This window comes from Rhipicephalus microplus, chromosome 3 (assembly GCF_043290135.1).
Source record: "Rhipicephalus microplus isolate Deutch F79 chromosome 3, USDA_Rmic, whole genome shotgun sequence".
NCBI classification, from domain to species: Eukaryota; Metazoa; Arthropoda; class Arachnida; order Ixodida; family Ixodidae; genus Rhipicephalus; species Rhipicephalus microplus.
In genome coordinates, this window is record NC_134702.1 from 72,194,158 (window position 1) to 72,218,609 (window position 24,452).

General features: G+C 43.8%; 1 protein-coding gene across 1 annotated transcript; it reads right to left on the reverse strand.

The window, feature by feature from the left end:
- Positions 1 to 7,136: 7,136 nt before the first annotated feature.
- On the reverse strand, positions 7,137 to 23,363 carry LOC119160960 (uncharacterized). Its single transcript, XM_075889810.1, has 6 exons — positions 23,138 to 23,363; positions 19,668 to 19,852; positions 17,104 to 17,297; positions 13,854 to 13,939; positions 12,517 to 12,640; positions 7,137 to 7,616 (listed from the first exon to the last, which is right to left on the reverse strand). Exons 1-6 carry the CDS (start codon positions 23,257 to 23,259, stop codon positions 7,512 to 7,514), a joined length of 816 nt encoding a protein of 271 aa, XP_075745925.1. The 5' UTR covers positions 23,260 to 23,363; the 3' UTR covers positions 7,137 to 7,511.
- Between the last annotated feature and the right edge of the window lie 1,089 nt (positions 23,364 to 24,452).

Sequence of the window (24,452 nt, forward strand, 5' to 3'; positions counted from 1 at the left end):
AGAAGTTTAGTGCGGCACATAAAATGTCACCATGCTGAAAAAATAAACGCAGGCTATGTGAAAGACTATCTTAATCTTAAAGGTAGAGGGTTATGTCGTCAGCAGAAGCTGTGACTTTCATGGCACTGCTGCCCGGAAACGCAACATCCGGGACATGCGAATACGCTTCTAGAGCATACAAAAATGGCTCAAGGCCGAGGACAAATAGAACAGCAGACAATGGGCATCTCTGACACACCCCACGTGTAATACAAAAGGCAGCACTCTCTTCACCTTCTAGAACTAGTGTGCTTTTTATACCGGAGTAGGAATGTCTAATTCATTCCACAAAAGTACCAGGAAAATTACGGCTGTGAGCATGTTAAAGAAGTACGCGGGCTCTAGCAGGTCAAGTGGTTTCTCTTGGTCCAAAGACACAAGGAGACCACGAGCAGATCGCGACATATAGGCTATGATATCACGGGTGGTAAAGGACAAGCTGTACATTTCTCGTCCAGGCATAGATGAAGCCGGGTGATAACCCACCAGGGTGTTCAACGGAGCCCTCAAACGTTGAACGATCACCGTCGTGAATATCTTATATTCAACGTTAAGAAGCGTGATAGGTCTCCAATCTTCAGGATTAACAGAGGAAGCATCACCTTTTAGAATAAGCACATGTGCGTCCGTCTCGAAAACTTGATGGAAAGGAACCATCCTCGAAACATCACCGGATAACCGAGGTTAAGGCAGTACCAAGCTCATTCCAAAATGACAAGTAAAATTCGACTAGAAAACCGTCTGGCTCAGGGGCTGTCCCCCGTTTCATAGATTGGAGAGCTGCCTTTACCTCTTCGAGTGATTGAGGGACGTGCAGAGAATCAGCAGCTTGTTGAGGAACGCGAGGCAAACCTCTAAGCATAGGCGGTATTATATCGCAGTTTGTTCGCATGGCCGAACATGACATCCCTTCAAAATGCGCCAGAAAAAGAGATGAATCACGCGTAAGAAGCGGTTGTATAGGTGGTGCCTGCGTGTTCGTAAAAACAGGTGATTGTGACTGCCCAAAACACGATTGCCTGGCATAGCGTAGCACCTCAGGGTGGGCACAAGGGTTGTGCCTACAATGCCATGCAGCTACCGCCAGAGACGAGGTGGCAACCAAACGGTGGAAGCGGTCACGTAATTCATGTTGCCAAGCTTAGGGGAGATGGCGTTTCGGCACGCAAGGCGGTGCGTAACTTCGCCGCAGTATCGGCCAGCTCCTCAGAAACGCGACGACGAAGTGAACGCCTTTCAAATGAGCAGTGCAGGCGCCACTGCGTTTTAAGCGCACCCCAATCAAATGAATCTGACGCAGCGAGTGACACCCGTATTGCACAGGACAAGTTTGACCGATAGCACGTGTCCTGGAGGACGCGAACATCAAGACGCCACGGTTTCTCCGAAAAAGAAAATGGAATATTTAGTTTTAAGAGAATCGGACGTTGGTCAGAGATGTACACAGGTGAAGGTGGGATAAGTGGAACACGCAAGTCGGAGACAAACGTCTCTAAAGCATGTGGAATATGAGCCCGGTCGAGTCTGCTAGAGGATGGTCCATGGCGCCATGTCTAAACAAAAGTATTCCCGTGCATGCAATATGCACATCCAGCAATGTAAACAACTTGTGTGTTTGGAAAAAGTTTTTAACGATTTAGAGTACCTGTTACTCTACTATAGGAGAGCAAGAAGCCGTCCCGTGGGCGCCATGCACAACGTGCAGTAGCACTGCCAATGTGTGTAGAAAATTGGCAGATCCCACGTACAGTAGGAATCGATGATATGCGAAGCACGAATGAGAAATGTTGATATGCCACTTTAAAATCACCACAACGTTACGAGGTGGAGGTAAATTATGCCGTACATGACTTCCGTGTCATGCTTATCCTGTTTGAATGTTTCATTTACTTTCGTCCTCTATTCACGTCACGTGATGCCAAATTTAGTATATGTTGATCTAGCGAAACGGTTGCCAGCACTCTATGAGCGTGGTAACTGTCATGATTATCATGTTTGCACCAGTCATATGCCTTCGTAATGCATTGACGTCGCATAACACCGAATTTGTTATATGTGGGGCTAGCAAAACGGCCGCGAGTGCTTCATGAAGGGCCCAATATACTCCACCCCAAAGCAGGCAAGGCCGTGAATACGGAAAATCTGAGGCCCATATCACTGACTTCGTGCGCGGGCAAGCTTATGGAGACGATGGTACGGGATCGCCTCTCCCCATACCTTGAGGGCAAGGGCTTCTTTGCAGACACCATGTTTGGGTTTCGCCCACACATGTCTGCACAGGACGTCCTTCTCCTGCTCCATAGGGCCGTCATACAGCCCATAAGTATGCAACACAATGATAAAGCCATCCTCGCCCTTGATCTGAAGGGGGCTTTCGACAATGTTAAACACAGCAGCATCCTGGCTAACTTGAGCTCCACTGATTGCGGGGCTAAGGCATTTACATATGTCAGAGATTTTCTCTCTAAACGCCAGGCACTTCTTCGGATCGAGGACGAGGAATATGGCCCGTACATTATGGGAACACGGGGAACCCCACAGGGAGCAGTGTTATCACCACTTCTTTTCAACATTGCTATGATGCGCCTTTCAAGCGAATTGGCCAGGGTGGAAGGCACACAACACGCAGTATATGCCGACGATATTACAATCTGGACCACTGAAGGGAGCCTTGGTGAAATGCAGGAACGCCTTCAGCAGGCCGCATCCATAGTCGAGGCGTATGCCAACGATTGTGGACTCCAATGTGCTCCAAACAAATCAGAGCTTCTGCACGTTAGAACGAATCCAAGAGATAAGTCAGCCATACACATCTCCCTGTCTGGGGTTCCCATCAGAGAGGTGGAGGAGCTCCGAATTCTGGGCCTGTTCATTCACCACAGACTCAGACCGGACTTCACTATAGCGAAACTCAAGAGAATAGGCGAACAGGTAGGGCGCATGATCCACCGCGTTTCCAACAAGCGGGGTGGTCTGCGGGGCAGAGACGCGCTTCGGCTCGCACATGCCTTCGTGACTAGCCGAATCCTTTACGCCGTCCTATACCTTCGCACTAACAAGCAAGAAGACGAAAGAATAGATGCCATCATTCGTAAGGCTACTAAACGAGCTCTGGATCTCCCGGTGGCCACTTCCAACGCCAAACTGAGGGCGTTAGGTGTGCTCAACTCCTACCAGGAGTTGCGGGAGGCCCACCTTATGAATCAGTATACGCGGCTCGTGCAGACGGCTCCCGGGCGCCGCCTGCTAAACCGCTTACATATACAGCACACTTGCACTGCAGAGGAGGCGGAGCGTATTCCGGAACTGTGGCGGCATATGCTCTCGGTCGCTCCACTCCCCAGTAACATGGATAAGCACACGCACGAAAGCAGAAGACAGGCGCGGGCTCGGACGCTTGAGAAGCAACACGGCTCCCGACCTGGTGTATTCTACGTAGATATAGCAGGGCCTTCGCCCACGGGATTTTACACGGCCTCTGTAGTTCACCGGGAAAAGCATGTCAATGGGCTCTCGTTCCGAGCACAAAATCCAGAGCGCGCTGAGGAAGCCGCGATAGCGCTTGCTGCTGCGGACCCCAACTCGAAAGTTATCATCACGGACTCCAGGAAAGCATGTACTCATTACTTGGTAGGAGAGATATCCCCCCTAGCCAGCCAAATTCTAAAACGGGCTCTCGCTGATCCAGCCCCGAAACGCATCGTATGGGCTCCTGGCCATCAGGGCCTACGAGGTAATGAGGCCGCTGACGCGGCCGCCCGAGCGCTTACCCACCGGGCTCCTCACCTTGGCTCTTATGACTCGGAGGCCAATACACCGCTTCTGCGGTTCAAAGAAATTCTCACCTATTATCGTGACACTCACCGCCTTTACCCGGCTCCTGCAAAGGGGCTGAGTAAGGCGGAAGAGCGAACTCTAAGGCGCCTGTAGACAGGTACTCTACTCTGTCCTGCAATCCTAAAGCATTTCGATGCGAACACAGATGGGCGGTGCCCACACTGTGGGGAGACGTGTGATATCTTCCACATGGTATGGGCATGTCCGAAAAATCCCCACCTACCCCCTTCCCCTACCCCTTCCCGAGAGGCACGGGAGACTGCCCTCCTCGACAGCTCATCACTAGAGTCTCAACGGGCTCTGGTGAGACGGGCGCGAGTAGGGGCCTCGTCATGCGGTGTCCCGGACTAAGGACGCCGACCATGTAGCAGGGTCATGCTTTGGCCCCGTACCTCTCTCTTTTACAATAAATGTTTTTCATCATCATCATCCTCTGTAGTAGTAGAAGTTGTAGTAGACTAATAGTAAGTAGCCACCTCTAGTTTATGAGTTGCTCAATAGATGGCGTTGTGGGTATATGTCAATCCTAGGGAATAATAGCGTTAGCGGTTTTCACAGCATATCCACGGAGTGAATGATGATGAGTGGGGCGAAGCGTCGATCTGTTCGTTCGTGCTCCATTGGTTCGTTCATGCTTCCGCTTGTCCGTCCGGGCGGACAGATGCACAGACGTACGGACGCTTCGCCCCACTCACCATCATTCAGCCCGTAGATAGGCTGTTATTTTTTTATTTGAACATACAGGCCGTTCACGGTCCATGCAGGAATGGGAATAAGAAAATATACAAAAACAATGAAAACAAAATGCATACACTATATAACAAGTAAATAGATACGCTGTCAACAACTTATAATTCAAATCGGGCACACTATACTTAGTTCATGAATGACTGACTAGTGTTACAACACACAATATTATTGCCTAATCTGTCCCAGTGGGGAATAGCTCAGGGAAAAAAAAAATAAACCATGAGCATTAGCATAGCTAGGAGGTTGGTCGATTGTTTTAGAATGGTTAAGTCGCACCGAGTGTTAGGCGAGTCTCCCATGTAATGGGAACATGATACGCGGAAGGGACCATGATATAATCGATAAATTAGTTTTAGTCACGAGATAATTATGCGTTGCAAAGGAGGTTTTAAGTTTGCGCTTGCGAGCAAGCCTGCCGAACTAGATAGCCTCGAGAAATCTACGAACCTACCTTCCAATTGTTGTATTGGACCAGTTTTATTAGTTTATTATTTATTACTATTCTAGGTAAGATGAAAAATGCTTCTGGCAGTCTTTGAGTTAATGTGGCTTCACTTCCGCTTAGGATTCTTATTTTATCAAACCGCGGTTCAGTTTCTGCAAGTGCTGCCATAGGCGGGTATGTGCATGTTCTTCTCTGTCCTGTCCTCGGTAAGTGCAGCGCTACATTATATTAATTATGTATCACGAACTAGGCCCGCAACGTGTTTTGGTAAAACTGGCATTCCAGGCAAGCTTCCTCTGTCGCCGTCGCTTTCCGCACAAAGTCCAAGTGCGAAGGATGCTTTCTGAGCGCTGTATGCTCACACTTGAAAGGCAGTGACTTGAACTTTATTTGCAGAAAATTAGGAGAGATCACCTTTTCAGGGGCAGAAAAACGTAGGAAGCAACTTGGCGCTACGGCGATTATGTGCTGCGGTAATACATCAAAACCCTCCCCGCTTAAGGAAATAAGCTAAAGTTTAGACGCACGGCCGAGCCACGCGTTACGAAGGATAGACCCCGCCGGCGAAGGCGGTTCGTCGCCGGGTCAATTAGGCAGCGGCAAGGGCACGGGCGCGAATGCGCTGCTCATTCAGCTGCTATAATAATGTGACGCACCACAGATTCAAACTCGAAAGCCGCAGTGGCAGTGTTGTGGCGAAAGGAGCACGCGAAATAGAAGGACCTCATAAAGGAAGGCCGCGGCCATTCCCAGTTCGGATAAGAGCAGTGGCGCCACTCGACGTTGGCTCGAGGATTATTCAGACCGAAGGCAGCACGGCAAAGCGGGCTATTCGAAGCGAAGAGTGTACGCACCTGTTTAGACCACACGCCATCCATCGGCTGGCCGCGGAGACGGGCATCTCGCGCACCAAACATGCACCAAACATGCACCAAACGTGCACCACCGCGCCTCCGCCGCGTGGCGTTCTGATTGGCTGCCGCTAAGCGGCGAGCCTCAGCGGCCGGCGAAAAATTGCTCCGGGAGCGACCGCCTTCTTTTCCGCCCGCTTATGCCGCCTGGAGAGGAGGTTTTTTTCCCGCTTTCAGTTTTGCCGCTTTCGGCCGCCTCGCCTTCGGTGTGAATACGCACGCATATGGCGGCGCCGGCGACGTTACTTTCTGGTAGGCTTTACTGCTTGTACATACATAAGCAGGAAGTGCCATCGAACGGCGCAAAAAGATTTTCATGCATTGCACGTTCTCCCACGCAAAGATAGTTGGTCTTGAAGATTCTAAAAATGCGGTGGCCTGTTAAAATGCCAGCATTCAGACAGCAAGCGTTTGCGCTCGAGTGAGATCCGTTTTTCAGGGTGCACATGACCCCATGTTTACCAGTCGGAACACTATGCAAATTCGAATTTCAATGCACTTGGGCAATAACTCTAAAACTTACCGTAGATACTCGTTCAATACATCACTACTGGCAGCGATATCAACACTGATCTTTGAAGTGCAATCGCAGCTTTTGAATATAATGCTTTAAGACAATAAGAGAATCACAAATTTAACTTTTATTTTTAAATGTCTTGTAAATAATGTGCATTAGCTCATTTTTCTCACGCTGTTATTCACTTGACATGGACGCACCATGCTGTAACTATGGAACACCAAAAGGTGATTTGTACAAAAAATTGCAGTTTAAGTAACGCAACAATTTTTTTTAATTTCTTGTCACTACCAAATAACACTACACCGGATGGCACACAGCTTGACAAGATCTAGGAACCAGCTTGACTGCATCAGAGTTACTTGATGGACCGTCTTCCGAGAATCCCGTGCAGCCAAGCATTGCAGTTACCACACACCAAAACAATTGTATAAAAAAACAGTATATGCATGCACAAGCAAACACAACAACAACAAACAGTATTGCACAACTTGAATTCATCACGAGGATGCTTACAAAAACGAGTCTATCAAAAATGCAATTATACAAAATGCTACTGTGTATACTACCGCAAATACTTGTGTATTAAAAAGAAGAAATCTACGTGTGGCAAGGCACTTAATTTCACAGGGCCACATAGGTGAGATTCACTAAAATATATTTGATTAAATAATGTAACATTATTCCAGTGCTCCATGCAATGCCGAAGAACTCTAAACATGCACATTGCGCCATCGAACAAGGTTTCTCAGTTCACACGCTATATTTGTGTGTGAATTCGTACGTACGCTGCGAGATGAGTTGGTGCGTGGTGCTTGGATTGAAAAAACAAGGCACAAACAATATCACGGGTGAGCCTGCAGAGGTGTGTGGACTGGACGTCTCGCAACCATGACCATCATCGCACTGGGGAACACAAGTTGGTATCACCTGACACCCCCTACACCTGTGCACGGACAATCTGTTTGAATGATTTCCTTCCTTTGTCTTCTCAAATGGAGTGAGCAGATGCTCAGATGTTGTCATAGCTCCTCGGTCCCCCGCCTCCTCCAGTCAAACCGTAGTTCACCGGGCCACCTTGGCAGGTGATGTACTTGACAAAAAACACACAGCCATCCTGCAGCCAAGATTGGAAAGAACATCAGAAAAGCCATGAGCTCAGCATTTCAAGTCTGCATCAGAAGAAACTGGTTAGTTTCTTTCGTACAAACTATTCCATCAAAACGTCATATGAACTCCATGATTTCCATACAAACTATTCCATCATCAAAAGAAACTGGTTAGTTTCTTTTGCCATAGTTTGAAGGTACAAGACATACTGGTGCTGCCATGAAGAGTTCCAGTAACTTTGCTACTGTTTATAGTTTTTTTTTTAGCATGCATGATATGCCAGTATATGTGCAAGGAGCACAGGCACAGAAAATATGTATTTTCTAGGGGGAAAGTTTGTATGTGCATGTGCTTCACTCCCCCATCTACCTGTTTATGCACCACATGCATACAGTGCTGTAAATTCTGAGGGTAGGGGGGTAGTAACTCTCATCTTAAACTACATTAACAAATAAATCCCATCCATTCCTCTAAAATAAAATTAATATATAGTAAAAAGGCTCAAGATACAGCTGTTTAGTATAAAATGTAAATACCTGAAGCTGTTTTTATGGTAAAAGGCAAGCCTTTTATACTGAAGCTTTTACCACAGTGTCAATGCATGACTACTCAAAGATTAGGATAACAGAAAATTTTAAATGTGTATGACTGACATACGGCACAAAAGATTTCAGTCAGCAGTTTATTAATTGTGAAAACATCAGAGACAGCTGGCACAATTTCGTTCGTGGGAATACCAGAGCTTTTGTAAAAACAATAGGTCAGTCCTGACTTCGTTGGAATGGGCGGAAAAAGCGGAATGGGCTTTTCTTAGTGTGGAAGCTAATAACATTAGAATGAAAAGGGAAACTTCACAACATAGTCACTCTGCTACAGGAGAATCTTGCCAGCTATCATCAAATAAAAATTTGCCACTCTGCAGTAGTTGCAGCCATCCGATTGCAGTAGTAGCCTACAGGCCATGGAAAAACATCCAAGTAATTTAAACAAGGGAGTATTGGTCAGTGGTCAGCTGCCAGCTCGCAGTAAGGTGACATTATTAGGACCTCACAAACTCAACAGAACACTTGCCAAAATATAGTATACTTAAATAGAAGTGTGAGACTCTTACAGTAATTTAGAATACACATTTGCGATAAACGAAGCTTTTCGACCCTACACCTTAGTGAATGCTTACATTTAAAGTGCAAAGGGCTTAGCTTATTTTCGGTCTCTGCAGCTTCCCACAAAAAGAAAGACACTGTGATACCAGCTTTCATTCTTAAATTTTATTTTAAAAAAGCAATATAACATGATTACACATTGTAAATACTGCTACTTGCATTAATAGATGAAAGAAAATCTGGGAACAATTTAAAAGTTGAATTGAGGTACTAAGAACACCTTGAAAGACTCAAAACATTCCACATCTTTTCAAACACACTAAGAAAAAATGATGCTGGTACATTATGTGGGAAGGTGCAGCACACATAAACCTCAGTGGTAGTATAGACAACACGGGTATTAGTTAATTATCTAGCATAATGTAAACCAATAATGTTTCTCGATATGACCACGTAATGAATGTTTCGTATACAGAGCAAATACTTCCTTAACAGAGGAATTTCTCAGGAGGGAATGCTACCACAAAGTCTGTGCTATGACTGTGATATGATGTTATAAAGCACTTGGTTCGATATTGTACAGCTGCCACTAATGTGAGCTCATGAAAATGTTTTATACTGATGAAACATGCTAGCACCAAAGGCTAATTACTAGACAGTATAGCAATAGCCAGACAGTAATAGAAATCAGGTAAAGGTGATATGCATATATTAATACAATGCAATTGAGCTCTAGCATGTGGCCATAATATGCACTTAATTTCTGCCTACAATACTTATCTGAACACAAATGTGCTAACGCGACCCATTATGGTGAAACCTAAGCGAATGTAAATAGCCTAAACAGAACAAATCTTTGAATGGGTTGGCTTTATACTTGGATAAGAAAAAAAAAAAACATTTATTATTTGAAATAGAAGAGTTTATGGCTCTATGAAAACCAAATTATAAAAAGAAGCTCTAAAAGACTTTTTAACCGAAGAGCGACAATATAAAACGACCCTCAAGGTATCTGTCCTCTATCCAGAAAGTTGTCTGTTACACAGTGACAAAGACTTTCCATGCACAATCGCACGTTATTTAGCCACTGAATGGATTGGTAAAAGCTACTTTCTTAACATATTGCCACGACCTGGAAGACGAAATTAGCAAGGCCACTGGCCAAGCTCCACACCACAAATCAAAACAGCCGATAAATTCACTTTTTATGTTGGGCGTACATAAAGGTGAAAGTGCATGTGACAGATGGAGCTGCACGAGGGCACACACTTCCGAGAAAATGTGTCTCTCAGCGATCAGGATACACTTTTCTGATACTCTAGCGTTCTACGAGATTGCGACCACAAAATATAACCAATGCGACCGAACATGACTGACAATAAGCTGTAGCGGCCGAACCTCATAGCTTCACTAACGCTGGATAACACACAAGAAGCGAAGTTTGCGTAGGAGTAGGTGGCTTTGAAAATATGCGCGATGACAAAAATGAAGATATCCAAGCTGCATGAGTAACTATAGTAAATGTCGCTGCTGATCAACACAGCTGCCTTTAAAAAAAAACTGTACAAGTGAAGGTTAGATGGATCGCAGTCTTTGCCATTGTAGCCCTTGCATAACTACACCGATAAACGCCCTACGGGAAATAGACTGATGGCAGTGTTAAAAAAATGCCAATAGCAAAACGAGTGCCATTAAGAAAGGACACTAGCACATTAGTAATCACCAAGCTTCGCTGCCGTTCATTTCGTTGCGCAAAGTAATCACCTTGGCCCGATATCTGAAGAGCACCTTGGGAGTAAGTTGTGTTGCTTGGTGAAAACTGCAGAAATGTGTTCCAAGCAAGTATACAGCTTCGTTTTCCCCACAAAGAGGCAACAGTTTGACACCTGGTAGAGCTGTGTTATTAAATTACAGAGGAAATGCACTTTGCGTGCTACCAATCTGTCAATGCCACCCAGAAAATGCCCATGAATGCCATTACACTGTTTGGAAATTTACATGCATTATCACCACTAAGATGTACTATGTCCATACTCAAGGGTTAAAAAAAAAACAGTCCAAAACTTAGCTTGAAACAAAAGACACGAGAAAAAATACCAGAAAATTTACATAATAGTAGTTAGATTGGAGTGCCAGAGCCAGATATGACGTACGAACTACTGGCATTTTTCCTCCAGTTTCTGGGGACGATAGTCATTGTAATGCGGAGAGTGATTACTTGTTTCGTATACAGTAACATGAATGTCTACAGATGTGATCAATTGCTGCATACGTCAGTGAAGTGAGTCTGTCTTTGTACTACGGTTTTTTTTTTTTTCCTTGAACAGATGGCTCCGGGAAAAATTGCGCTTCTTAAGTAGCTTATGGCACAAGTAAATAAAAGATTCGTACTAGTTCCACAAGTAGCAAAGTGACAAGAAAAGCATGAGACATTCACGCACGAAAAGGAAGCGTCACCTGATGCGCAAAGCTTGAGATAATTTTCATACTAGACATGCATAGAACAAAGAAAAATGCTAAACCACAGTGTAAAAAAATACAGGCTACGCCTTTAGAGGGCCCGTATGAACACCCTCTGTGAACTTTCAAAGCATGCTTTTGGAGCCAATTGTGGCGGTAAGTATTAAAAAATATATATATCTAAAGATATTTAAAAAGCTACTGGTGGTGAGATCAATGCAAGAAGTGAGGTAAGTGAGTGTATATAAAATCTTGAGTGTCATCAGAAAACAATGATAAATATCGAGATTAAATCTGAACACTATTGCAGTGGCTGAATAAACGCTAGCACCTATGCTGAGACCGAGAGCCTACCAACATTCTTTGGCAGGTAATGTTCGGATAAAGAGCTTTGGCAGAATGAATATCACAAAGGACCCTGAGGTCAATCTACAGACCATAAAATGAGCAGTCCAACAAGCATTCTTTGAATTAAAGGCAGACATTTGCGCAGTAAAGCTACGGTAGTCGGAGATCCTTCCTCTTTACGAGAATTCTGTGTAGCTACGTTGTGCCAACGCTTTCAGTGTGCGATAAATGCAACCACAGTTGAACATGCCAAGACATATGCTAGTACAGTGCAAATAAAGCAAGAATGAAGGAAGTCTGCACGTGTGTGTTCCCCCCCTAAACTTGTGTGCTCATTCTGATGACGTAATGCCCATATTCCAAGGCAGCGTAACAAGCCAACATTACAATGTTTGTGAATAAATCAGGTGTTCTTTTGTGACCTGAAAAAAGGCTGTTCTCAGCCCAAGCATTTCAATCCAATGACTACTTCGTGGCAGCGATACATAGCTTGAAGAATAGCGCTGGGCTTAAACTCCGGTCAACGTAGTTACATGTATACTGGACTCAATGACCAGTGAAGTTTGGAAAAGTGAAAATGCTTGTGGACTAGACGCAGTGCATGTAAATGTTTGCTTGCGCATTGTCGGTGCTAAGCATGTACAGTAAGAACCCTTTGTAACAGACACCTATGTAGTAGGTATAAAAGACACCAGTGCACCTACAGTAAAATACGGGTTGATAAAACTTACACGTGTTACCCTGCTTACAAGAGACATTTCGTATAACAGATAAGAGTCATTCCCTGGTGAATGTCTCTAATTAAGGGGCTCAGCTGTACTATTGTGGCCCCTGTTAGCTTGGTCCCGAAAGGGTTGTGTGCCAGCGAGATATCAAATTTCCCCCTAAAAATATGTTTGGGTCTCTGAGCATTCAGTCCTAGATTAGCGCGGAGTCCCTGACGGACTGCGGAAGGCAGGCCATGCAGATGGAGTCCTCAACGAGCGAGAAACACACCACGCAGAGTCCAGGCAGCTCGCTCCAGAACTGGTGGTGGGGCACCATCTCCCAGCCACGGGCCCCGTTGTTGTGGTTGATCAGGATACCGCCGACCAGGTACACCAGGAGAGCGATGAAGAACCTGCGGTATACACAGCGACATCATTGACGGGGCAAAGCAACTGCATCATGTGTAAGGTTTGTCAGCAGGGCTAGTTTGTTTTACGTTCATTTTGATGAAACATAAAACGAGTGAATACAACTGCACAATATGAAGTGCTCACCGCTTTGTTGACTTACAACTGGGGCAGAGGTCAAAATGAAGGAGCTTGCGAATGTTTTCATCTAAAGGTGTCGGCTACAACACCTACCTTTCAGAAACTTATTTTAACGACTGATAACTGCAATTTTTAGTGTCGACAGTTGACAAACATGGGCATAAGCAGGGGACTGCAAAAAGGGCACTCGCTCCCCACCCCCCTGAGCTACACCAGTGCTCCAGCCGTCTCCTAAATGTAGTGCAACACAGGTCTATGCCTATGTTGACAACTGCCCTTTTCTTTAGTGAAATACTTAAGGAAATTTTATGAACGATTGGTAGTGTGAAGCAGCAAGATAATGGCAACGGTTCCTCAGAGTTTGTTTCATAATTTATGGGAACAGGTTGTGGGCAAATCTGAATGTATTTGTGTCAAAAACAGCCATATGATGAGCAAAGGAGCATTGAAATAGTAAGCAATAAAGACCGTGAACAAAATACCTCACGAGATGATTATACTCGCAATGCGACACCAGCTCAAGGTTTTATACAGTATTAAACCCTCACAAACAAGAATACGTTGCTTGCTGAAGTAAATAACTTACTATTAACTAGTTAATGCATTTCAATACACTAAAAGTAATGCCTGTCTTGAATGATCACAAAAAGCTGATATCTCAAGAACACAGAGCTTGACATGGGCTTTTTGAAACCGGTGTGACCAAAGTACAGCTGCCAGCTTGTAATAAGATTTCCCTGCTATATAATGCCATTAAGCAAAAGTGATTCTTCCACACTCACCATAATGGCTATTGGCAATGTGAATTGACACTATAACGCTTAAATCCACATACTAATCAAGTGGATGGAGGAATTACCGCCGTCGTAGATCAGTTGGTAGAGCATAGGATGCATTATGCAAAGGTCATAGGTTCGGTTCTTGCCGGTGACAAGTTATCTTTATGTCGCCTTCTCTTTCTTAACATGTACATTACAATTGCTAAACATCCCTTACACTTTCTTTGGAATGTTTGTCCATTTGTTCTCATAAATAATTTATCCCAAAATGACAAATACATAGATTGACGTCACTTACAGGATTAGTAAAACGGATCCAGCACTGAGACCATCAGTGGGCGCCTCTGGGGTACAGGCACCCGAAAATGGGACTGTGAGGTTGCGCTGCAAGAGTTTTGAGCAAAAAGAAGAAAAAAAATGAAACAGGAGAATATGGCTAGGCAGAAAAAGTGACAGCCTCTCTGTGGTGATGCTCGCAGTTTGCTAAAACTGTCCTAGCAGCCAATCTACAGACACCCGAAATATTGGCTCTAAGTAATGCTGTCAGTTCATTACACATGCTCAACACCGATGCGAATCGCTTTCAGCTAGCATAAGAGGTTTATGATAGCTGAAACGTGAGAGGTTTATGAAGCCTTCAACATGCATAGCGTTGCGTCACCATGTGTCAACTCAACACCAATAGCGTTTACCGACAAAGATGTTGACTATCTGTACCATTGAGCTGTTCATGTTCTGAATAAAAAGAGTTGCATACATATTTCCAAGAGCCTCGTTCCCCTCCTCTTTCGCAAAAGCATATATCTGTGTGTTTTTACAAATAAACACAATGTTGATAGTCAGCGTTCGGTCCTGACTATCCTTTTTCGGTCTCCATTTTTTCGTATTGTTTTAGAGTCAAAATAGACAATTAGCATGCCTATGCCACAGAATGCATGCATACTGTATTTTGCGTATATAACCTGTACCAGAAACACGGAAATTTTGGTGGCAAAGTGGTGGTGCGAATAATACGTGAGGTTTTTCTTGTAGTGATGCTTCACAGTAATTCATGTTGTGCCGTGAAGCCCTTGACAGTGTAGTGAAGGAAACGGAGGCAGTTTCTGCAAATTCGTGTTGCTCCACAAGTAGTACGGCACCTGGCGGACGATTGGCTTGCTTGCATCGTTGAAGCATTTAGAAAAACATTTGGGGAGAAACAATTCGATTGTTCAGCGTAAACCTGCCACATTACGAGTATATTTTTTGGGATGTTTGCAGCTGCACAGCGACCCTCCACCACCCTCCTCATGCCCCTACATCCCGGACGACATGTTTACTTTGGAAAAGGGCTTGCCGAAAAGGTGGCGCTGTCTAAAAAGTAGGAAGAAAGGGACAGTATTTCTGCAAAGTGAAGAATACTGGTATATCAACTACAACTTTCCATAATCGTTTTGGTTCCATGATAAATAAAGCAGTATTTATTTAAGCAAAACAAATTAGATATCGGCAAATTTGAGTACTACTTTTTGGCCCGGTAGCAGGCATGCATTTCAGTTCTGTTACTTTCACAGAGCTGTCAAGAACAAGTTGTCGTCGAGTGCAAGCTCTCTTTATGTCACTGGTACTACTTCACAGCGAGGTAAACTACATCTCGACCTGTTTGCGAAGCTTAAGTCGATCTGTTCTGTCACCACGAGTAGCGTCCGGCGGCAGTCCTTAACCACCCAGCAAATGCTTAAGATCATCGCCGTCGCCAAGGAATTAGGAAATGGCAAAGCGGGACAGACTGCACGATGTGCAGGAGTCTTGTGCGCAACTGTGGAGAAAGACGAAAGACAGCCTACAAGTGACGCACCGCACCTGTAGATCATTTTATGGCCCCAAGACTGGCACCTACCCTGAGTTGGAAGTGCGACTAGTGAAGTTCATCGAAGATGTGCAAAGCTAGAGTCACGCCGTATCTAGCATGATGGCCGAAGTTGCAAGTTGAAGCACGGCAACTGTCGATGGAGCTAGGCCTACCTCACGGCTTCTGTGCAAGCCGCAGATGGCTGCACCTCTTTGTGGAGCGCCAAGAGCTCTCAATTAGACAGCAGCCTACAATATGTCAACGCTTGCCAGTTTCTTACGAGGAGAAGCTGCTCGAGTACTAGAAATGTTTCATTGGCTTGAGAAAGCAGCATGATTACATTTTCTCGCAAATTGGCAATGCGGATGAAGCTCCTGTTTATTTTCAAATGCCGTTCGACACAATGATTTAGAAGATTGGCAGCAGTTTGGTGAGCTTGCTGACCAGTGGGATCACGCAACTGCACTGCACAGTTTTGCTTTGCCGAGGGCACGAAACTGCGACCGAGCGTCATCCTGAAAAGGAAATCTTTTCGAAAGATTCCTTTGCCTGCCAGTGTGATGGTGCGTGCAAAAGAGAACGTGTGGGTGAACAGTGCCTTGTTCGTAACCTGGGTCAAGACGATATGGGAGAAAAGGCCCGGTGCGATGCTCACACGAAAGTCCAAGCTCGTTCTTGACTCGTTACGCGGCCACACAACTAAGGAAGTGAAGGACCGCCTTTCGCTCAATGGCACCGACTTAGTCCTTATACACCTGGTGAAATGATGCCAATGTTGCAGCCTCTAGATGTGTTAACAAGCCCTTCAAAGCACATGTCAAGTGCTATAATGCCAATTGGATGGCCGAAGGCCTCTATGAATTGATGCCGGCAGGACGCGTTCAAAGGCCTGATATTGCCCTATTCTGCAAGTGGATTGTCAAAACAAAGAAGGCCATTCCAGGTGAGATGGTGCGTAAAAGTTTTTAAAAATTCTGCCTCACAAACGACATGGATGAAACCAAAGATGACCTTGTTCCTAACAGGGAGGACTGCAGCTCAAGTAACAGCCCTAGTGAGAGCAATGACAATGAGGGAATTGTGACTGGCCTTGCAGACAGCGTATTCTGCTTGAGCAGTAGCCTTTGTACAAAATTTTCCTTATATCAAATGTGCGGGCAATACGCAAAGACTTTTTTCTTTCTCGGCGAGCTGAAAGTGGGGGTGCAGATTATATGCAGGGGCGGGTTATATGCGTGAAAATACGGTATTCCAGTTGAGCAGTCTAGCTTCCAGCAGTGTAGCTTAATTCTCAGTTCTGCTGTCAACGCTTCTACAGGCATGAAATCAAGAAATTCTCTCTCTACTACTGAACTACAATTTACATGTTTGCCTGAAAAAACGGCTACTAAACAGAACAGCCCTCTTTGCTTTTTATGAAACTGCTGTACACTTCTGCAAACATGCTGACTATCCAATCCAACACAAATCAATAAATTATAATTACAAGCAAAAATGACTGTTGTCAACATACAATTGTCACTAGCAAAGTACAGGCTCAAGGATTACCATCACATTCCTATGCCTCTCTAGACAACTAAATGACTGGTGCAGCATCAATACACATTATTGTGACAGCTTGAGAAAGCATAGGCCGCAATGCTTTAACCTTGTAATACTCAGAAAGCACATGAACGTAAATGACAACCAGTATACTCAGCAAACAGCAATGACCTACCTCGCAGTCTGTAGAAATGATGAGTGGAGTGTAATTAATCTTTGTTAGCTCGGCTCCTGGCCCGACGACAATGTTCCTTTCCACGTCGCAACGAAATATCATATTGACCGTGATTTTCTTATCCTTGCATTTGGTTATGTTGACCAGGCTGCCTTGGACGGGCTCTTCAAACCTTACTGCGAAGCTTGAGCGGTCTGGAACATCAGTAGACAAGAGTGAGAGTGAGTTTGAAGGTTTTGTTGCATGAAAGTGTACCGGCCATCAACTCGATAAGAATGGCCAATGTACAAATCATGCGAGACGGGCTTTAGCTGTGACACAAGAGAGGAAGAACACTGGCTACTATATTTGCAGACACTGGGAAAACCAGCAAAGTGATAAACTTAAAAAGATTAATGTTGCACAACGATACTGTGTCCTTAAAAAAAAAACATTTGTCACTTTTTGCTGAAAGACATGGTTATATTATATTCCAATGATTGCAAAATGACTTCATCATGACTTTAATTATAACATATTAAAAACATTGGGTGAATTTTCTTGCGATGTCATTTAGGTTTGGCTGAATAAACCTTATACTTGATCATCGATTAACAGAACTGAGTGACACTACATTGGGCTGTTTCGTGAAGGATGATCAGAATGTACATTTGAAAATGTGTCGCAATATGGGTATGCCTCTAGCTGATCTAGAAATATTTTGATTTTGCCGGCTCAACTCATGATGTACAAGACTCAATTTTCACCAATAGTGGCTCTTCACACAGAAAATGTAAATAAATATCTATGTGTTTAGTTGATCCTGTTTAAACCTCCCAAAGTATTTTAGATAGCCTGGTCTGGTAGCAGAACTTGTGGTAATGCTGCCACCTTCCTACACACCTGTACATTGCACTGACGTGGCCAGCGGCAGCAGTCGCAGCTAGACTTCAAGGAGAGTGTAAGCTGTCTATTCACGAGTTCCCTTTATTAGTGCATGGCACTGTAACACATGTAAGCTTCTGTGGCTGCATACTGTTGTGGTTGCGCTTACGCATATGGCATATTAGTTCTGCTGCTCCATCACTTCTGCGAGTGCTACACAGCACAGCCTCCGGCATGCACAGAGGTAGAACATGAAGCAAGGCACTGAGGGTACAAACAAACGAAATAGTGGAAGAAAAAGTAGTCACTCTAAGGGAACAAAGACAATTCCACAAAACTTTAATGAAATATGAGAACATCCAAACACTCACCCGGCTTGAACTGTGACGCATGTGAACAAGAAGTGAGAGGGCTTTTCAGTGACTACACTGATTCAGTATTTAAAGCACAAGAAAATACCTAAATCAAGTCCACGCTCTTGTTTGAAGAGTTTTTATAAGTAAGAGTACATTCAGAAATTCCTGTCAAAGTTTCATCTTGCTAAAAAGAACCCCGCAATGGAGGGAGCCAGAGTGACTTCCAACAGTTTGTACTTTTCAGTGCATCTTTTGGCACACACTTCATTCTTGAACTTAACACAAGCTAGATTTCACCATATAGTAGCTCAGAACTATCGCCCAACTTGGCAAGAGCCCTCTGCTACGTTACCCATCATATGTCGGTGCTGTGGCTTTGGCGGCCAAAACTAAACAGACTCTATGATCTACAGGTAATTCCACAAGTTTTTGGCTTGACCATCGTTTAATGGGGACAGAAATAAGTCAACTCGGCCACTTTTCATTATATTCTTTTCATTTTTCACACCCCCGAATTAACATGTTATGCCCTCTAAAAGTAGTATCCGAGAATGAACGAAAGAAGGGGAATCTTAGAGGCTCTTATTTCTTTGTGAAACCCAACCTAACTAGAACTAACAGACACGAAACCCAAGGAACGTATGGGGAGTGTTTTTTGTAGTAATTGTGACGTAAATGTGAAGAAAGTAAGGGGGACAAAAAGATGACTAGCCGCTAGCAGGAACCGAACCTGTTGAAACTCTCATGAAGGAATTCTAATAGGTGTCGATGTGTGCCTGAGGTGGCTATTTTGAACTCTCTGAGCTTTAAAGTCGGCCTGGGAACTTATAGAATTACCCAAAGTACGCTAAGGAGCTCGCTAACTGAGAACTGCAAGCCACATACACAGTGACCACGAAGTCACGTCATGCAAGTTCCCAAATGTTAAGTAATTAAACCAATACATAATAATGCAGGACTAAGCCAGTTTTGAGAAAAGTGTGTGTGCCATAAAAATGTGACCACTTTTGTCACATACTGAGCCCACTGGGAAAGTGTTATGTACAATGCTATTCAGTAGAAGGTGAAATGTAGCAACACACCTTGGTTTATCAGAATAAAAGTGTACATGAAATGCTACAAGGTATCTTGCATGGAGGCTCAGTTCACCTACAAAATTAAAAAGATTTTACACATGTGAAGTAAAAGCTTTAATAGATCATCATAGGCTAGATGTCACAGTAGAGGAGGAGTAGTGCTTCCTTTGCAAAGTTGCAGCAAGGCTTCATTCAATGTTTACCTTTATTAAACATAGCAGTGCTATCCTTAGCTAACATTGTTTTGTTTAAACACACAAAATCTTACCCAGAGGAAGTATTTTCTGGAAGGTTCCTATGGAGAGTGGATCCAAACCACTGGTATTGACTTCGCATGCGTGCCCGATGCCACAGGGATTCACGGGCACCTCATTGCAGAATTGAAAGTACCAGGAACAATCGGTGCTTGTCGGCCTTAAGCAGTGCCCCTTTATTTCTGCTCTCCACACAGATCTATTAACCGGCAAAAGAAAAGACAACGTCCATGTCAATGGCACTGTGTTCGATAACTCAAAACAGCATAAAGTTGCACTAGCAACTGTGATGAAAATCAGAACACGTTAGGAATAGCGGCATTCTCCAGCTATCATAGCTGCACAAACATCCATAAAATGGCAGCACTGCAACACATTTGGCTAATATATACAATCATTTAGGCGTGTTACAAGCTGAAACTTTGAAGTCAAATCGCCACGTTCATTAGTGAGAAATTGCTTACAACGGTGGTGGCTCGAAATATGGTGGCCTAGAGTCCATATGAATACACACTTATATATATCAATTTCATTTTCATCCTTTAATTAGGTCACACAATGACTAATGACCAACATTGTCGTGCTGTAAACCCTGAGAGGTTTACAGCAGGACCTTTCTAGCCACTATACCTCAGAAGTCACTCAAAGCATTATCATAAAAAGAAAAAAATTAAGTGTGCTACAAAAGGTTGGAGGATCATACTGCGTGCAGCCACAAATATAGCAATCACAATTCACCTACCAGACATTCTATTACATAAGTTGCAATTAGGTCTTGCAATTCTGAATATTAAAAGATACCAAGTGGATAGACTGAACTGTCAGTTATTAATTCTGCAAAATAGTATTTGGTTTATTATGTATATACTTCGTTAACAAGTGTGAGTGTTACTTGCTACTTTTATTTTTTCTTATTGTACAACCATTCCCTCACTAAGAGTGGATGAAACTTAGCTTTCTGTGTTATCTACAGTTGTTCTACTTCATGTTGCTGCATCTACCCAAAACAAGTGAGATAGATATACAGATAGAACTAACGAACTACTCACATGAAAAAGAACACATGACAACCAACCTGCTCGTATCCCCTTTATGACACTGATATGTATTATCTTGCCCACAGATGTTTGCCAATACTGAAACTATAGTACTGAAGAAATAAGGACAAAAATATGAAGATTAAAAGTGCCAACTTATGTGCACTGTGATGACTGCAGACGTGAACCAATGTTCAGAGATTGTTCCATCACATAAAGAGACGCAGATAAGCATATACGATAAACTGTAGAGGCAAGCTTTATTTCAGAAGCCAGTGCTACATTGCATTAGCAGCCCACTAACGAGTTCACTGCGGCGGGGGTCATCGATGGGTCACCACCTGTGCTTCTCTTATGCGGCCGCGATATTACGAGCATGCATCTGCTTGCTGATGCAATAACTTAAACATGAACCCAGAGGTACGATTCTTGCTGCAACAGGTTATAAATAATCAGAAGAAATTTTTGCTGGTGTAAGATGCCACAGCCCACCGGTGGGTCATGGCGCACACGGACGAAATGCTGCCTACCCACCGGTGGGCTACTCTGCGCGTAGAACGAGACCTCAAGAATGCTTGCCATAGCAAAAGAGTTAGGTTCGCCGAGCGAAAATGAAATTTGCTGTCTTGACACTGTTGGTTGCAAATAGCGACAACCTTTTGTGTGTGTGTGTGCTATGTCTGTAAATACGGTTCCTTCTGAAAATAAAAGTGCCTGTAGAAATTTGGCATAAGTCTTCATCAGTCCTGTTTTTGTCCGTCCAGTGTTGTTGTCTCAAAAGTCACTCCTAACCAATGAGCACAACAGTCTGCACACTTGCAGTGGTCAGTGTACATGTACTGAGTTTTTGATTAAGTTCACCTCTAGCTATGTTGGGCGGTCTAGTCAAAGCTGGAAGAGAAACTTACTTGAAAAAAAAAAAAATAGAAGTGAGTAATGTAGTAGGGCCACAGATATACCGCTGGCTAAGAACCACTTATAATATTTTTGAATTAACTATCAATCAATCACAGAACCTTTTTCCAAATTTTTATGATTCAGTGGATTTACTCTCGGGGTTTATCAATTTTCGGCATTCTCTATGAAAATAAAAGCAAGATATACAATTTAATTAAAAAAAAACAAGAAATGATGAAATGCATGCAAGTATATGCCATGGTAAAAGCACTATGTTCATGCTGTCAAAAACGTAAAAAAAACTTCCTTTTCCAACGTAAGTGGCGATTTCTGTTGATCTTCAGAGCAAGAAATTGACAATGACGTTATTCTGGCATGGGACAACATTGGTTCCTGCTTGCTGGTCAGATTATACAAGCTTTATATGGTAGAGTGACGGCACTGGGAATATGTTGGTCCTGGGTTCGATATAACGAAGTTATGCTAAACTCTGAACAGTGAACATTCCTTTGAGAAATTCTTGTGCGTTGACATTGGAGCTTTAAAATTTATCTGATAGTCATGCAGACGAGATTTTCTCTCGAACGTTTCCTAAGCTAATTCACCATTTCAGCTGCCCACATAAGTCTGTGGGGTAGCAGGTTTTATCATCGTCGTTATTATTATTATTATTATTATTATTATTATTATTATTATTATTATTATTATTATTATTATTTTGAACACACAGGGCACAGGAAAGAAGGAGAAAACAGACTCACAAGTGCCATCTAGAAAGACACCGCCTGCCTACTTTTCCGGGAAGAAGGAATAGATAGAGGAAAGGACGAGGAGGAGAGAGGAGTAAAGTAAAGCAAAAAATTACTAAGACTTGAAACATTTTTTATCTTTCGTCAAAATAAAGAGAAGCTAGCCTGAGACCCCTGCCTTCAGTGGAAGCGGTCCGCTGACACGAAGATAAAACAGATAATCAGATTATGACTTTCCAAAGAATCGTCGTTTCGGGCCCCGGCGGTCTCACAGTTAGGAGCAAAATGGGATTAACTCGAAGAGATTGTACCACCTGTCAATGTCTCGACACACCTTATATCTTATCTCTTCATTTGTCAGACAGAACACACATGAGTCGTAAACAGCCTGACACATCGCGGTCACGATGCGATGAATGGAGGCCGACGATACTGTATACGTTCAACGCAATTGTACAAAAACTATGAAATAAAGCGCGTTTGACACATTTCATGATTCAAAAGAAACACGCGGTGTTGCTCAATTGTCAAAATATTTCGACAAGGCCCGCAGTCAAATGCAACGCAAGGTTGAATGCAAAGCCGGCACACGTCTAACAAACCCGCCCACCAGACAAAACAGCTTGCAGGCGAAATTTTTATCTACGCTGACGCCACTACCCGCTCTTCAAACAAGCGGAAACAACATACGCGGACACTTCGAGCGGGCGTTGCATTGTCGAGAACGAGAAGACAATTGTGTGTCCAGCTGTACGACGAGACGAAACAAATCACATAATTCAGATAAGTTGTATCACTTACTTGAACAAACTTTCGTAGTTGTAGTAGCCGTCGATCAAGCATTTCTCGTCGGCGGCAGTAAATTCGAGGCCCAAGGTCAATGCGAATATAGCGCTGCCCAAAAAAGGCATCAAAGCAAACATTTCGAAAAACTACAAGCCCAAAATTTTCAAGAAGTCGTGCAAGGTCCTTTTGAACCGAAAATGCAACAGCCACATTAAAACAGATTGGCCTGGCTTGGATTGAGATCGTCTTCGACGCGGCGTTTTGCTGTTGTTGGCCAGATTGTTTTCTTCCACTCAGCTGCTATGTAAAGCAACACTTCTAAAAGCTTTCATGTGAAGAAAACACACTTTTTTATATAAAACGTGAAATTGAATTGTCTTACAAATAGCACTTAAAATTATGTGCCTAAATAAGTTGAACAATGCACTTTATTTTAGTTTTGAAGAAAGACGCAGGTGCTTGGGTGGGCCGGTGCATAATGTACCAATGATGAACGCTGCTTATCCCGCTTCCATCGCCCCTTATCGCCTAGTATTCTGCCGAAATGTAATTTTTGGGCCCTTCAAATAAATCTCGTAAACTCCCGACTTCACTGCACCATTCATTACGCTGTGCAGTCAACGAAATAGAGCGGCGATGGTTGCTGTGCAATAAAAATGAAAATCGAACAATAAAAAGAACACGTTCACCGCACGAACACGCCATGCTACTTCTCGCGCAATGCGGACAACACTAAAAAGGACAGGGCATCAAGAGAAACAGGAGCTCCTCTGTCCTTTTTCACGTTTCCACCATTGAATCAAAGTAACATGTTCAGCAAACTGGTGGTAGTGGTTAGAGCACGAAGGAGGCACCTATTTTCTGCTGCCCAGTAGGGAGCACGGCGCAGCGCCAGATTCAGCACACTTGAGCACCAACTCACCCGACATTTTTTTAATGAAGAAAGTGTGACAATCTGCTATTGCCACTAAATGGGCCGACGTCATGTTCGAATTTTGATACATGGAGCCTATGATTTCGCAACTCATATATGGTTACAAAAACAGCAGCCTTTTTTTTTTTCTGGAATCTAAGTCACTATATGGTGCCTAGAATATACTGGAATTCTATTGCAGGTACCATACTGGAACTCGCGCGAGCATCAGCGAAAAGCGCCTGTTCGTACACCAAGACGGAACAAAAAAAAAAGGGGGGGGGGGGGAGACTGGTAGATTTTATTCACGGCCACTAACCCACGACTGCTACTATCAGTGCAGCGACCACATCCATAGCTGGTCTTCCAGAGAAAGGGCTGCCACCAGAGTGTACATACAGGTCACAGATGCCATCA